This window comes from Paroedura picta, chromosome 11, assembly GCF_049243985.1.
Source record: "Paroedura picta isolate Pp20150507F chromosome 11, Ppicta_v3.0, whole genome shotgun sequence".
Taxonomy (NCBI): domain Eukaryota; kingdom Metazoa; phylum Chordata; class Lepidosauria; order Squamata; family Gekkonidae; genus Paroedura; species Paroedura picta.
The window spans coordinates 28,396,394-28,409,082 of NC_135379.1; the positions used below are offsets into that span (position 1 = coordinate 28,396,394).

Sequence of the window (12,689 nt, forward strand, 5' to 3'; positions counted from 1 at the left end):
GAAAGACTGAGCTAATGATGTCATCAGTAAGAAAGGCTGAGTAACAAAAATATAGAATTGCTCCTTTTTATGTTTTGTAACATGAAAAGAATTGTTTCTCCAAGTTAAGGACAACTGATTTTTGCCCAGTGGTACCTAATCAGTCCTTCTAGTTGCAATCCAGGAGCTATTCTATATATACATAGAGAAGCAGCATAGTGATTTAAGGGTATAAGCTGGTTCAAATCTCATCCATAAACTCTGGGCAGCTTTAATTTACTGTATTTCAACCCTGCAAAATTATCCTGCAAAGATTTATCACCGCATACAAAATTCACAATAGTCAAGTGGGTATTTCACTACCCTTCACCAAACCTTATGAGAAACACCAATCAATAAGAAGAAACATAAGATAGTTCATTCCTGCAGAAAATTGCAGGTGCAAGGATTTTACACAGGCAGCACAGGTTTTTCACCCGCCCCCTCTTATGGCACCTCAAAATGACTCCCCCCAATCCTGTTCAAGGGAAGAAGACAAGGAGAAGGGTTTCAAGAGGCATTTCAAGCTGCCCAGGAGGAGATTCCATGACAGAACTCCTTGAGCCCACAGTCTGGATCCAAGCCTTGAACTCTTATCTCTCAACAGGCAAAGTGCAATTTGCCTAGAAAATACAGCAGGGAGCAAGTTGGATACTCTTGCCCTGTTCACACAACATAATCATGGAAGGTCACATGCAAATATTGCTTCTGTCCTTTTCTCAAAAATCTGTTGTCATTCACTGCTCATAGACATCATGGATAAACAAGCTGTATTTATCCAGCATCTGTTCCTTTTTATACAACTTATAGTCACTATAAACTATATGTAGCCCATAATATGATTTTCAGATTTCAATGTAACTTGCAACTATTTCTTATCTGGCTTTTAAAGTTTACCATCCTCCTCTGCAACATAACCCCACAAACAAACATGACTGTAGTCATGTGGGCTCATTTCAGAAAGGGAAAACAGCAAAGGGGAAAGAGAACTGAACATAGCCAAAAGAAGACAAGGCAATTTCTTCAATCCAAACTAGGGTCATATGAATTAGATGTTTAAGAGAAAAAAGCATGTTGTGAGCTTCATACACACAACATCCAGAATCTAGTCTCATTAAGCCCTAAGAATCTGTCATTTAAGGGAGCAACACCACTTCTCGGCCTCTACACACACACGTGTGTAGAGGGAACAACATTATTGCCAGCAGCTGAGATCAATTTTCCTGTACATACATCCTTGTATGTATAGCTTGGGTTCCTGGAAAGGGGTGAAAAACATTACAGCGGATACACACATTTGTAAAAGATACATCTGCGTAACATGCCATCCATCCCAAAAATGGACCATTACATACACATTTCCTGAACTTACAAAGCATAATAAATTCCAGTTAGCATTTGCACCATGAATTCAGAAGAAATTGGAACCCTGCTATTTATGCCTTTGTATTTCCTCACTTGTTGCCGAGGATACCCAGAAACACAGATCCTGAAAAACCAAAACCAGCATCAGCATTGTTAATGTTATATGGCATAATAGCAAGCATGCTGTACATTTAAAAGCTTAAAAATCAGAAATCCACAAAACGTTCTATTTTAGGCTAAACATGTGAACTGACAGTGTACCTAATTAGTAGATCATCTAGAGAACAGCACGTTCATCTCAACAGTTCTCATGAAAACTGAAATATTTTATCTACTTTACATTAGCAAATCAAGTGTTAAGCTGTTTCCAGCAGGAATGTATAAGTCTGTTCTGGATATAGTATATTTTTTGTCAAGCCAGTTAATAAATCAGCTGGCTACTTAAATGAATGAAGGAGGATAATGACCCCGATACCAGCAACTATTGCATCTTTCTAATTAATGTTCCTAGCAACAGGATTCAGACTATAAGATAAGTATGCTGAATTACTAGAAGACATGCACAGATGTGAACTGAAATAGATTGAAACACCACTAACCCCCACAACTGCCTCCTTCTATTCATTAATGTCTACATGGTAACATTTGAATAAAGTTAAAGCCATACACCGTGTAGCCTCTTTACAGACGTTTTCCAATACAATTCCCCTTTAAAGAGTTGCAGAGGTGCCTTGGTGTCTAGCAGTGTGTACTTCTAGCAGACAATGCAGTAGAACTATGGGCCCTGTTATATGGGAAAGGCCAATCTACATGTAACCTGTGACATAGTTTGGGTTGACTTAAATGTGTCCTTTGTGCAAACTCGTGTGATGTCAAGGAACTAATGCTACAAGTGTGCCAGACTCAAATTCAGCTCAGCAGTGCAACACAGAGGGTGGGGCTTCGGCCTTCTCTCCAGCACCATTTCCCTGACATGTCACAGGTAACACATAACTTAACTCTAAGACAACTCACTTTGAAATGGGTTGTATAGAAGTTCTTTCCCTAATATTCTACCCCTTGTTTCACACATACACACACAAATGGGGGGGATCATCTAAAATCTTGTTTGCTGTACATAAAAAGATAACAATTGCCAAATATCCTAATGAAGTTAACATTCTTCCCATCCAGAAGATCTGGAAAGGAAAATATTACAATGGTATCTTGAGTGACATGAAAATGAGAAACAATTTTATGCAAAAAGGAGAAATGCAGACAAAACTATCTTACCCTTTTTTTAAAAAATCAAGAGATGATCCTCTCAATGCATACTGTTTTGTGAATGCAATCACACAAAAAATCTTTCACTATAAAGGTGGCTATCATCTGGATTATAACTAAAAATCTCCAATGAGGAAAAGGGAGCTTGCACAGAAAATACAACTTAAATAAATTCTCCAAAAATATTTAGAATGGGTGTAAATATAGATTTTCTTTGACAGGTACATGAAGTACCTGACAGGTACAAGTACTGCCAGTCACTAACTAGGATCCGGTGATGCACAAGCAGAAAGATAAATGGACTTAGTGCAGTTCCCTTTGTACAACATCCAGTATTTCTCTCCTATATACTATGGTGTCCAGAAATTGGTTGCAAATTGGTTGCACATGTGGAAATGCAAATATGGATGCAATGCTTGAATTAGTGCAAGAGGCTACCTCAGTCTCTTTCATTCCACTTGTGCAAAAGCTCTAGTTCAAACTCTAATTGCAAATTCAGAAAGAAAAGCTTAGCGATATCACAGCTACCATTACAGTGAGGGATCCAAAATAAAGCACAGTTCCATCACGGAGAAAAGCATTCATACGGGAAATCTGTTTCATTTAGATGGAAGTTTTTTTAGTCTCCGAAGAAAGCACTGCTGAATAGGGTTGCGCGATCCGACGTGGTTCGGCCACTTCAGTGATTATCAAAACCCGAAGTGGCCAGCGGGAGGGGCAGCGCTGCTGGCAGTATGCAAGCTGGCACCTACATGTAGGCACAGAGCTCTGCACTTGCGTGCAGGTGCCAGCTGGCACACTGCCACCACCACCCCCTCCCCACCATGGCTCTAGCCGCCTAGGGCTTTGATGATTGTAGAAGCAGCTGAGCCGCGCCGGAGCACGCAACCCTACTGCTGAATATAGCCAAGCTTACCTCTCGGGGAAATCCAGGGGTGCTTTCTATTTTAATGGGTCATAATATGACTATTTGATGACAATTTATTAATTTATTAATTCCATTCTTGAAGGTATACCTCTGGTGGTGTTGTTACATTGAAAGTAAAAGTATAGTCTGGAGCCTTGCTTTGGTTTCTTTCACTACAATAAAAGACTGAGACTGGTTATATTTTGCCATATTTTCGGATCTTCTTGCTTACCTCTCAAGGAAAGCAGACTGCATTACTATCCTGGCAACTAGCCACTTCTCACAGAACCATGATCCTTAGACTTCTGATTCTTACACTTTGGAGCAGTCTTGTCTTTTGTAACTGAAAGCCAATGCTGAAGGACTTCAGCTGGCTGAAAAGTCTTTAAGGCAGACATAAGATCACCTGTCACAATGTTGAGGTTCTATAACTTTGGGATTAAATGGCAGCAGATCTTGTACCTGTCTATATTACATTCTTCTACATATAAACCATGAAGTAAATTGGTCACCAGACTTAGTGAACTGGCTGTCAGTTTTTTAAAAGAATAATCCTATTTGAATTATCCACAAAGAAAATATTCTTTTGTTCAACAGAAACCAGCTTTTAAAAATACTTCAAGAATTCTCATATTTAACGGATTCTCCTAGAGGAGAACTTTTTACAACTAAGTTGTCTCTTTTTAAAGGTGTGTTTCATATTTGCCCTCAAATTCGATTTTTAATGATATTACCTTGGCATCCTATTCATATAAGCTAGTTAGCTGAATAAGGGCTGCAAGATCAGGTTAACATATTATTTAAAATATAGCACACACATAAAGAAAGATCTCTTATTACACGTGCCCCACATATCTAAATGCTTGTTGTCATTATTATTTTATGTCTTCTGTACTCTGCAATTTATATTCATATTCTAAATTTTAAAATTACACCTAGGTGTTGTATTTGCTGCCTAATCTCATGTAAATGTTGATAGTCCTTACTCCCATAGAACTGCTACTTCATTTACTTTTTAATATATCATACAGCCAAAAGAAAGTTACCTTGAGCAGATCTGACATAATGATTGAAGAGAAACTGCAGGCATATAGCTCAAGGCAGCATTGTATCGTAACAAAAGGAATGTCAGTACTTCAAACCTATAAAAAAATCTAATTTAAGTACACAGAAGGTTTGATACTTGCAAACAAAACACACATGCACACTATGTCCAGAAAGTCTTCCATCGGCTTGTATTATGACATATTATCAAAAGATCTTTTATCCATGCAATCTGAAGGCATTATAAAGGACAGCTCATCACATCTGCCAGAAATTTTTAAGTTTTAATAATTAGTTTGAAAACTAAATAGTTTTCAAAACTACACTGTGTTTGTTACCGGTTTTGTGCTGTCAACATCTCTCTCTGCAAATGAGGTCCACTATACACAACCTTGGATAAGCCATGTTGAGATAAAGCACCCTCAGTAAGAGCCATTGAGCCAATACTGGAAGGCTAAAAAAGAGATGAAAATAAAAAAACAAACATTTGTATTAAGTATATTAAAATGGAAAATACATTGAAAAGTACATTTAGACCAGTGTTATGCAAAAGACACAAAAACCATTAAAATTAAAATAAGGTGATTATAGTACAATTTCATAATTATTTTATAATACATCTCGACATGTTTCCCTGAGATATGAACATTTCCTGACTGAACTTTCCATGTAAAAGTACATGGGAATAAGGCCATGCCTCCCAGCAAGGAATTAACTTCTAGTCTTGAAGCACCACTGAAGAAAATGGGAGGGGCAAAGAGGGGAGAGCAGGTTCAGCTCCCCTTTCTGCCCATTTATGCTGTGCTTTAAAGCTGTCCCCATCCTTATTTAGTCACTTTATAAGAATTTAGAAGCAGAACAGATTATGAATACAGATCTGCTATAATTATGCTTTGTTTGATTCCAGTATCTCAAACCTAAACATTTACTAGAAAGCAAGTCTAAGTTTGGTTACAAAATGCAGACTATTTTTAAGAACATTAGAACCACCATTCTTTATCAGATAAAAGGCCTATCAAGACCAGCATTTTGTTCACAAGCAGGATGACTGCAACAACATCCTCTCAACCCATGCTCCTGAGCAACTGATATAGAGTTATTACTGCCTTTGATAATTAGAGGGAGTAGATAACTGTCATTACTCGCAGTCACTGATATGCCTTCAGACATTTCATTCTGATGCCATCGTAAACGTAACCATTCTAATGTCCAAACTATTTTTGAAATTAAATATTCTCTACTTCTGAAAAATGTTTTGAAGGAAAATAATTGCCCTTGATACTCAACAGAATTCAAACCACATTAAAGCATCTCTAAAACAATCTCAAAATAACATGCCCTTGGATCCTTATATCTGCAAGACCATCTGAGCAAGGTCTTCTACAGGTACAAACCTGAAAATAGACAAAATTGACAACTGTTCATACACATCCCTTTTCTGCTGTGGTCCCCAGTTTATGGAATGGTCTGCCTAAGGAGGTCAGGAAGGCTCCTAGTCTCCTGGCTTTCTGTAAACTATGCGAAAGTGGATATTTGAGAGGGCTTTTCTACGCAGGCCATAGAGTTGCACTGTACTAAGTGATTCCAGTTTTCCTTGGGTAAATTATTAGGGATTGTGGTCTATACTACTGTGTTTAACTTCTGAAACTAGGATCCTACTGTGTAATTGTTGTATAATGGTGTTATGTTAATACATATGCTTTGCTTCATTTCTGTTTTTAGATTTCTGATTGGTTCTGAAACCCTAATTGTGTTGCATAGTTTATTTAATACCCCATCCAGTTGACATCTGCCTTACGTCCAAGTGAGAAAGGCAAACTATAAATAACATTCCCAACAGATTAGCTATTTATGCCCTTGCAGCCAGGAAAATATTGTATCCTAAGACTTTTAAACTCTAAATACTATACCCTAAATCGCTCAAGGAATTTTATCTTATTGCCTTTTTAGCTGAATTATATGTACATGTATATATATTTTAACTTCATTGTGAAGGTCTTTGAACTATACAATAAAATCTATCTACTACATGAGGATACATTATGGTAAGTAGCTGTGTTGGTCTGAAGCAGCCGACACATGAGAGTTATTTCTAAACTCTTTGGAGTCCACCATTTTTCAAAGCAGAGCTGCTTTGGATGTAGCTGGAGCACTTCTGCATCTGTGATAAAGAGCAAGCATTATATGCAGCTGCATCATAAAATGATTTCTAGAGCAAAAGATGTCATTTTATCACTAAGAGGATGAAAACTGAGCCAAGTCACACTCATAAGACATGCTACACTAAAATTACATGCATCAAATAAGAAGAGAAATTAAACTTACTTCATGATATACTGAAGGTTTAGATAAGGATGGAATTGTAAAACTTAATACCCTACTGTGCCCTTGTCTGTCAACTATTTCCTGTAAGACAAAAGAAATGCAAGTTACACTGCATTCAATGCCTTGTCTGTACATAATTCCTACTATTCAAAGATGAAGAGATTGTGTAAACATTTCTACAGACTTCACAGTGAACTGCATTACAAAGTCATAACACATTTATTTTAAAGACAATCACTATACAAGACACTAAAAGACACATCCCCCAAGAAGTTTGCCTGGACTCAACAAGGCCCAGGGCCAGAGACGACTGAAGATGGCGCCGTGCTAGCCTGTTCTGTAACCAGCTCCCGAGCCAAGCAGAGGGCCAGGAGCAGAAGCACCTGGCAGACCTGAGCGGGATGCGCAAATCTCGCTCGCTGGTCACCCCAGGAACCGGGAACAGCATCCTGAGGGTCCTACAGATCCGCGGAGACTAAGTTCTCCAGATCACCACTGCCTGTGCTCGGGGCCATAATGGCATCCTTGTCGTAAACAACTTTCTAAGCTTGAAACGACCAGCCGCATAAAATCCTGCATTTTTCCCTGATTATTTCTTTCCAATTTGATAAGAGCCGAAGTCTGATGAATCAAAGATACAAAGACACAAAGATTGTGAATTCTCTGTTTGCTTTTCTCTTTTTTAAAGCCTGGCACTAGCCTCCCTTCTTCCCCCTAACCAATTTACAAGGTAATTCTTTCTTCGCCCCCATTAGAAGCCGCCCCCCCCCCCCCCAGCCCCAACGTTCTCAGTTCAGGATGTAAAGAACAGCCACGGGAAAGTAAGAACTTATGGGCCCAGCTCAGTCTCCTGGGCTCAAGCTGAGAGATGAAGATCAGGACTCCAGGTACCTCAACCTTCAGATGCGGAGAGAGTTCACCAGGTAACACTTTTGCTTGGTCAGCCAAGGTAAGTGTGAGTTCACAAAGCAATGGCTTCTGTGTTCATGTTTCAGCTGTTGCCAAGGAACTCATTATGATGTCAGAACCACCAGTCATCACAGCTTGAAATCCACTATGACCTCAGGTCAGCTTTTTAAAAAACATTATTTGCTCTTTATTTGTTCCAAAAGGAACAAATAGCACATTTCCTTTCACAACATTATCTTCCATAGTCAGATCTGTTGGCTATGAACTGGAACCATGGTTTATGCAGGGGTAGTTAAACTGCGGCCCTCCAGATGTCCATCGACTACAATTCCCATGAGCCCCTGCCAGCATTCGCTGGGAATTGTAGTCCATGGACATCTGGAGGGCCGCAGTTTAACTACCCCTGCATAAACCATGGTTCCAGTTTGACCATCCCTGGTTTATAGCATATTATGCAGCATGAGCCTGAGAATTCTTTCTCAGAAGTCAGTCCAACAGAATTCTGTGGGGCTCTAGGAAGCATGCTTAGAACTATAGCATTGGTATAAAATCTATATCGCAAACAAACATGGCAAAGAAAACATTAAAAGGCAGCGAAGGAGTGCCCGGCCCCGGCAGAAGCCGCCCCTGCCCAGCCCCGCCGTTCTCCCGGCTTCTGCCGGGGCCGGCCACTCACGTTGGGGCTGAGCGCAGAGAGAGACAGAGAGATACAGAGATAGAAGCAGAGAAAGAAAGACAGATGCAGAAAGGAGACAAACACCCAGCCACCAAGGACACTCCACCCTTTTTAGCGCCCGTTGTATTTAAACATACAACGGGCTTTAAATCTAGCATACAATATAAATAAATAAATAAATAAACAAACAAACAAACAAATAAAAACCAAGGCCCAGGGTCCTGGCCCCGACCTGATGGAATGGGCTCTTGGAAGAGCTGAGGGCCCTGCAGGGCTTTCACAGTTCCGCAGGGCCTATAAAATGGAGCTCTTCCACCAGGTCTTCGGTTGAGGTCTGGGCAAAGATCTAATGGGCCCCTTCCTCAGATTAGAATGATAGTTTGCACCCCTGGAAATCAATGCCCTGAGGAATTGAGCGAGTGGAGGTTGGCTGGGGAGGGGTGGAGAGAGGAGTATGAGTTTTTATTTGATATGGGGTTTTATTCTACAACCCACTGCGAGATGTTTTACAAGAGCAATGGGTAATAAATCTAATAATAAGACAATAAATAAATAAGACATTCATGGAGAGGTATATAGTTGGAAAATAAGTTTCCTTCTAAATTGTTCTTTTATAGCACTGAACCTGTTGTGGCTGTTCATCACAAGTGTCCACTAGCAAGGACTGAGTCATACCTACTTCAATATGATATTACTTTACTTCAAGAAACATGAACTTTAAAATGAAGTTGTTCTTCCTGGTTATATTTCAATCAGCAGGAAAGCTTCCTTATGGGGTTTAATACTGATATTTTATTCCTTTTAATGTATTCAAGAGCATTGATAGACACCAGTATTAATAGGGCTGGTCTGAGGTTCTCTGAATTTTCTATATGGTATATGGAGATTGATCAAACGGGTTGAATTTACATTTTTTGGTCTCACAGGGTTAATGTTGACTATTTTCTGATAGCATTTGATTTTCCACATTTGATAAAGAGGTTGCCTGTTCAAGATTTTATGGACAGAAATCGTCTACCTGTTTCTCTCACTCTGATGCTACCAACTGAGGGTAATCTTCTCTTAAATGAACAAAGACACCTGTTCCAGTAGGATAATGATAACTTTCATTTTATTGGCTCCCTCAAATAGAGGGGAACATTAGTAGCATGCTGCATTCCACAGAATTTGGATTTATTAAAGATAAAGTTGATTCAGTTCAGTCTTCCACTGAGTTATTATATGATCTTTTAACTCGACTTGAACCTTTTTACTCAAGTATGCGTACAAGTACAAAACCTTTATTTATTTGTTTGTTTTCTTAGATATTTATACTGGCCCCCCATTTGGCTCAGGGCAGTTTACATGAAACATCGTGGGGTATTACATAGAACATCAAAACATACATCATAGGCAATCTTTAAACTGCCCGTGGCGCCACGGACTAAATAAAAGGCTAAGGGGTTCTAGGGCGGGATGTGTCCGTAATGAGGAAGGGTCCGGATTGGACCCTTCCTTCGGACAGACAATCGGAGGGACTAATCGGCAGGCGCGTAGCGCCTGCCGATTGGTCCCTCCGATTCCCAGCCCCAGCAACTGCGAGCCGCGCACAGCGCGGCTCGCAATTGCTCCCTTTGCCGCTGGCCTGGCGCGTCGGAGGCGCAAAGCGCCTCCGACGCATCAGGCCGGTCGCAAGGGAGCCCCCGGCAGCCTGACGCAGCGAGAGGCGCAAAGCGCCTCTCGCCGCATCAGGCCGCCGCCCGAGGTAAGAAAAAACTGAGGTAAGAAAACCCATCCAAGATGTCCTCCGCCTCATTAGGGGAATTTTACATTTCACTCCCAACAAAACTGTGGAACCAAATAATTTCTATTAATGTGAATTATTTGCACCTTACCCCCAGGCACATAAATTATTGTCTCAGATGTGAATACAAACCAAATTGTAAATTCCTAGGAGAAGTGCTTCTATGCAGCCACTGCTTTGTAGATCTTTGCTTGCAGAGACAGCAAGATAGCACCATATCAATTCTGGAAGAAACTGCAGTGTGAATTGTAGAAGTAGTTCCTCACCACTACGATAGAACTCAAACAGCTGGTGACAGACTGGTTCCAGCAACTGAAACAAAAGCAAATATGAAATAGTGGTATCAACAATGTAACATCTCAAAATACTGAAACAGATACTTTCAGATGAAATTGTTAAGCAGTCTCCTGCTCTTAATGCACCTCATGTTCTCCTACATCAGTAGTTCTCAATATGGGGGTCAGGACCCTTTTGGGGGTCGAATGACCCTTTCACGGGTCGCAGCAGGGCAAGCAGCTTGGCTGGGGGGGGCGCCATCCACACAACAGCCTTGTGGGGTAGATTGAGATAGAGCATTCTTCTGTCTGGAGCAGTGGAAAAGAGCAAAATCGAAATGGTGGGACAAGAGGCAGAACTGAGAAACCCCAGAAAAAAAAACAATTTATATACAATCATGAACAATGGATCTTCATGCCATTGGTCAGTTTTGATTTAAGTTCTGTGAAAGAACACTTGCATAATTTTATGGTTGGGGGTCACCACAACATGAGGAAATGTATTAAAGGGTCGCGCCATTAGGAATGTTGAGAACCACTGTCCTACGTCTTACTAATTCTCAATAAGTCTCAATAACGAATACAGACAAGTTTCTGAATTTCTACTTAGTAGGTAACTATTGCAAAAGAAAAGCCCAGTGTAGAACAAGCTATTAACCCAACCAGTGGAACTGAGGAAGATGGGGATAATGGTTAAACTAATAATATGGAGGATGATAATGGAAGAAAGATCACTAAGGCAAGGAGAAAAGAGGGGCATGAAGGAAGAATAATAGAATTTCACCAGCAAAGTCAGGCAATTTCAGCAATTATTAACCAGGTAAAATAAATGTAACATATTACAGCAGTTCGTTTTTATCCAGTGAACTATTTTTGTTGACTCCAGTCAACTGAGTTTCTACTGCTTCCATTTTTACCCCACCATCAGATGGCCAAAATTTACAGATTAAAATGTAAGAGATTACAGCTCTGCCTTTTGAGAACCGTGAGACAAATATCTATTTCTATTGAAAACCCAAATTAAACAAGTTGAAAAAGAAAAAGTCTGCAACAGAGGGAAATGTGAACTTTCTAGACCTCAGAAAGGGAAGTGCCTACCCATTTCAAAGTAAGCTGGTGAGCAGGGGAGATTATTACCCTTTCAAACAAATTTGTCTGCTTTGTCTATATACACCCAGGTAAGAAGGATCATTTAACATTAAATTTCCAGCATTCAAGTCCACAAAGAAAGTTGAAATATGTATTGTCCTCCCCATGGAAGGTTGTTGAAGCAGGATATTTAGAGAAAACACTTTTGTGTTCTGCAAACTTCCCATTCAGCTGTCCAATGCTTATCTCCTTTTTGATTTTGCTGCTTTATAAAATATGCACAACTTATTTTCAAAATATGCAATACTCCAGTGTAGTTCTATATGTATTTACCTACCTCACTTTGTGGATCCTGAATAACTTTATACAAAGATGAAATCAGAAAACTCTTGTTTTTCAGATTTTTAGCATAGCTTGGTATGGATGCTTCTGGTGCTGTCTAAAAAAAATGTACGCAAACATTAATCTAAAATATAAATATAATAAACCAACAGCAGAAGTTTCCTTTCTATAGAAAATGTATTAATCCTAAAAGTAGAGTTCTATTGATATAGCTTAGAACAATAAACTTGCAGGGGGCCTGCAAAACAGAGCTCTTCCACCAGGTTTATGGTTGAGGCTGGGGTCGGCGAGGCAGATCGAAGCCCTCCCACCCCCCCCCTTTGGGTATGAGCAGTGTATTGATTCTTCCCCCCTCTGGTTAGTGGGGGAGGGGGTGGGAGGGGATGTTTCTGCCATGTTGGGGTTTTTATGTCTTTTAGTAGGGGTTTTATGAGACTTGTAAACCACCACGAGACAGCTTCGGAAGTGGGGGGAAATAAATTGAAAAAACAAACAAACAAACCAGCAGCATCTATTTTCTGAGATATATTCTCAGAAAGGACTGGAACCAACACAAAACACTGCCCCTCAAATCCTACCTAGCCAACCAGTCCATACAGAGTCCATTGTCAATGGTATGTATTTTCCCTGTTTATCTTTCAGTGCAGATAATCCACCAGTGACCAAGACTATTTGAAAATTAGATCAAAAAAC

The 12,689-nt window shown here is 39.9% G+C and overlaps 1 protein-coding gene across 6 annotated transcripts in view; it reads right to left on the reverse strand.

Moving 5' to 3' along the window:
• The window catches only part of HYCC1 (hyccin PI4KA lipid kinase complex subunit 1), a 45,546-nt gene that overhangs the window by 23,882 nt on the left and 8,975 nt on the right, over nt 1–12,689 (reverse strand). For all 6 annotated transcript variants that reach the window (XR_013225682.1, XM_077304744.1, XM_077304743.1 and 3 more), the window contains 6 exons: nt 11,992–12,093; nt 10,423–10,602; nt 6,923–7,003; nt 4,936–5,051; nt 4,600–4,695; nt 1,391–1,507 (listed from right to left, as the gene is read on the reverse strand). Coding sequence is in view for 5 of the 6 variants with exons in the window: in XM_077304744.1 (XP_077160859.1) it covers nt 1,391–1,507; nt 4,600–4,695; nt 4,936–5,051; nt 6,923–7,003; nt 10,423–10,602; nt 11,992–12,093 (692 nt within the window). In the remaining variant the exon portion in view is untranslated. The remainder of the gene's footprint in view (nt 1–1,390; nt 1,508–4,599; nt 4,696–4,935; nt 5,052–6,922; nt 7,004–10,422; nt 10,603–11,991; nt 12,094–12,689) is intronic.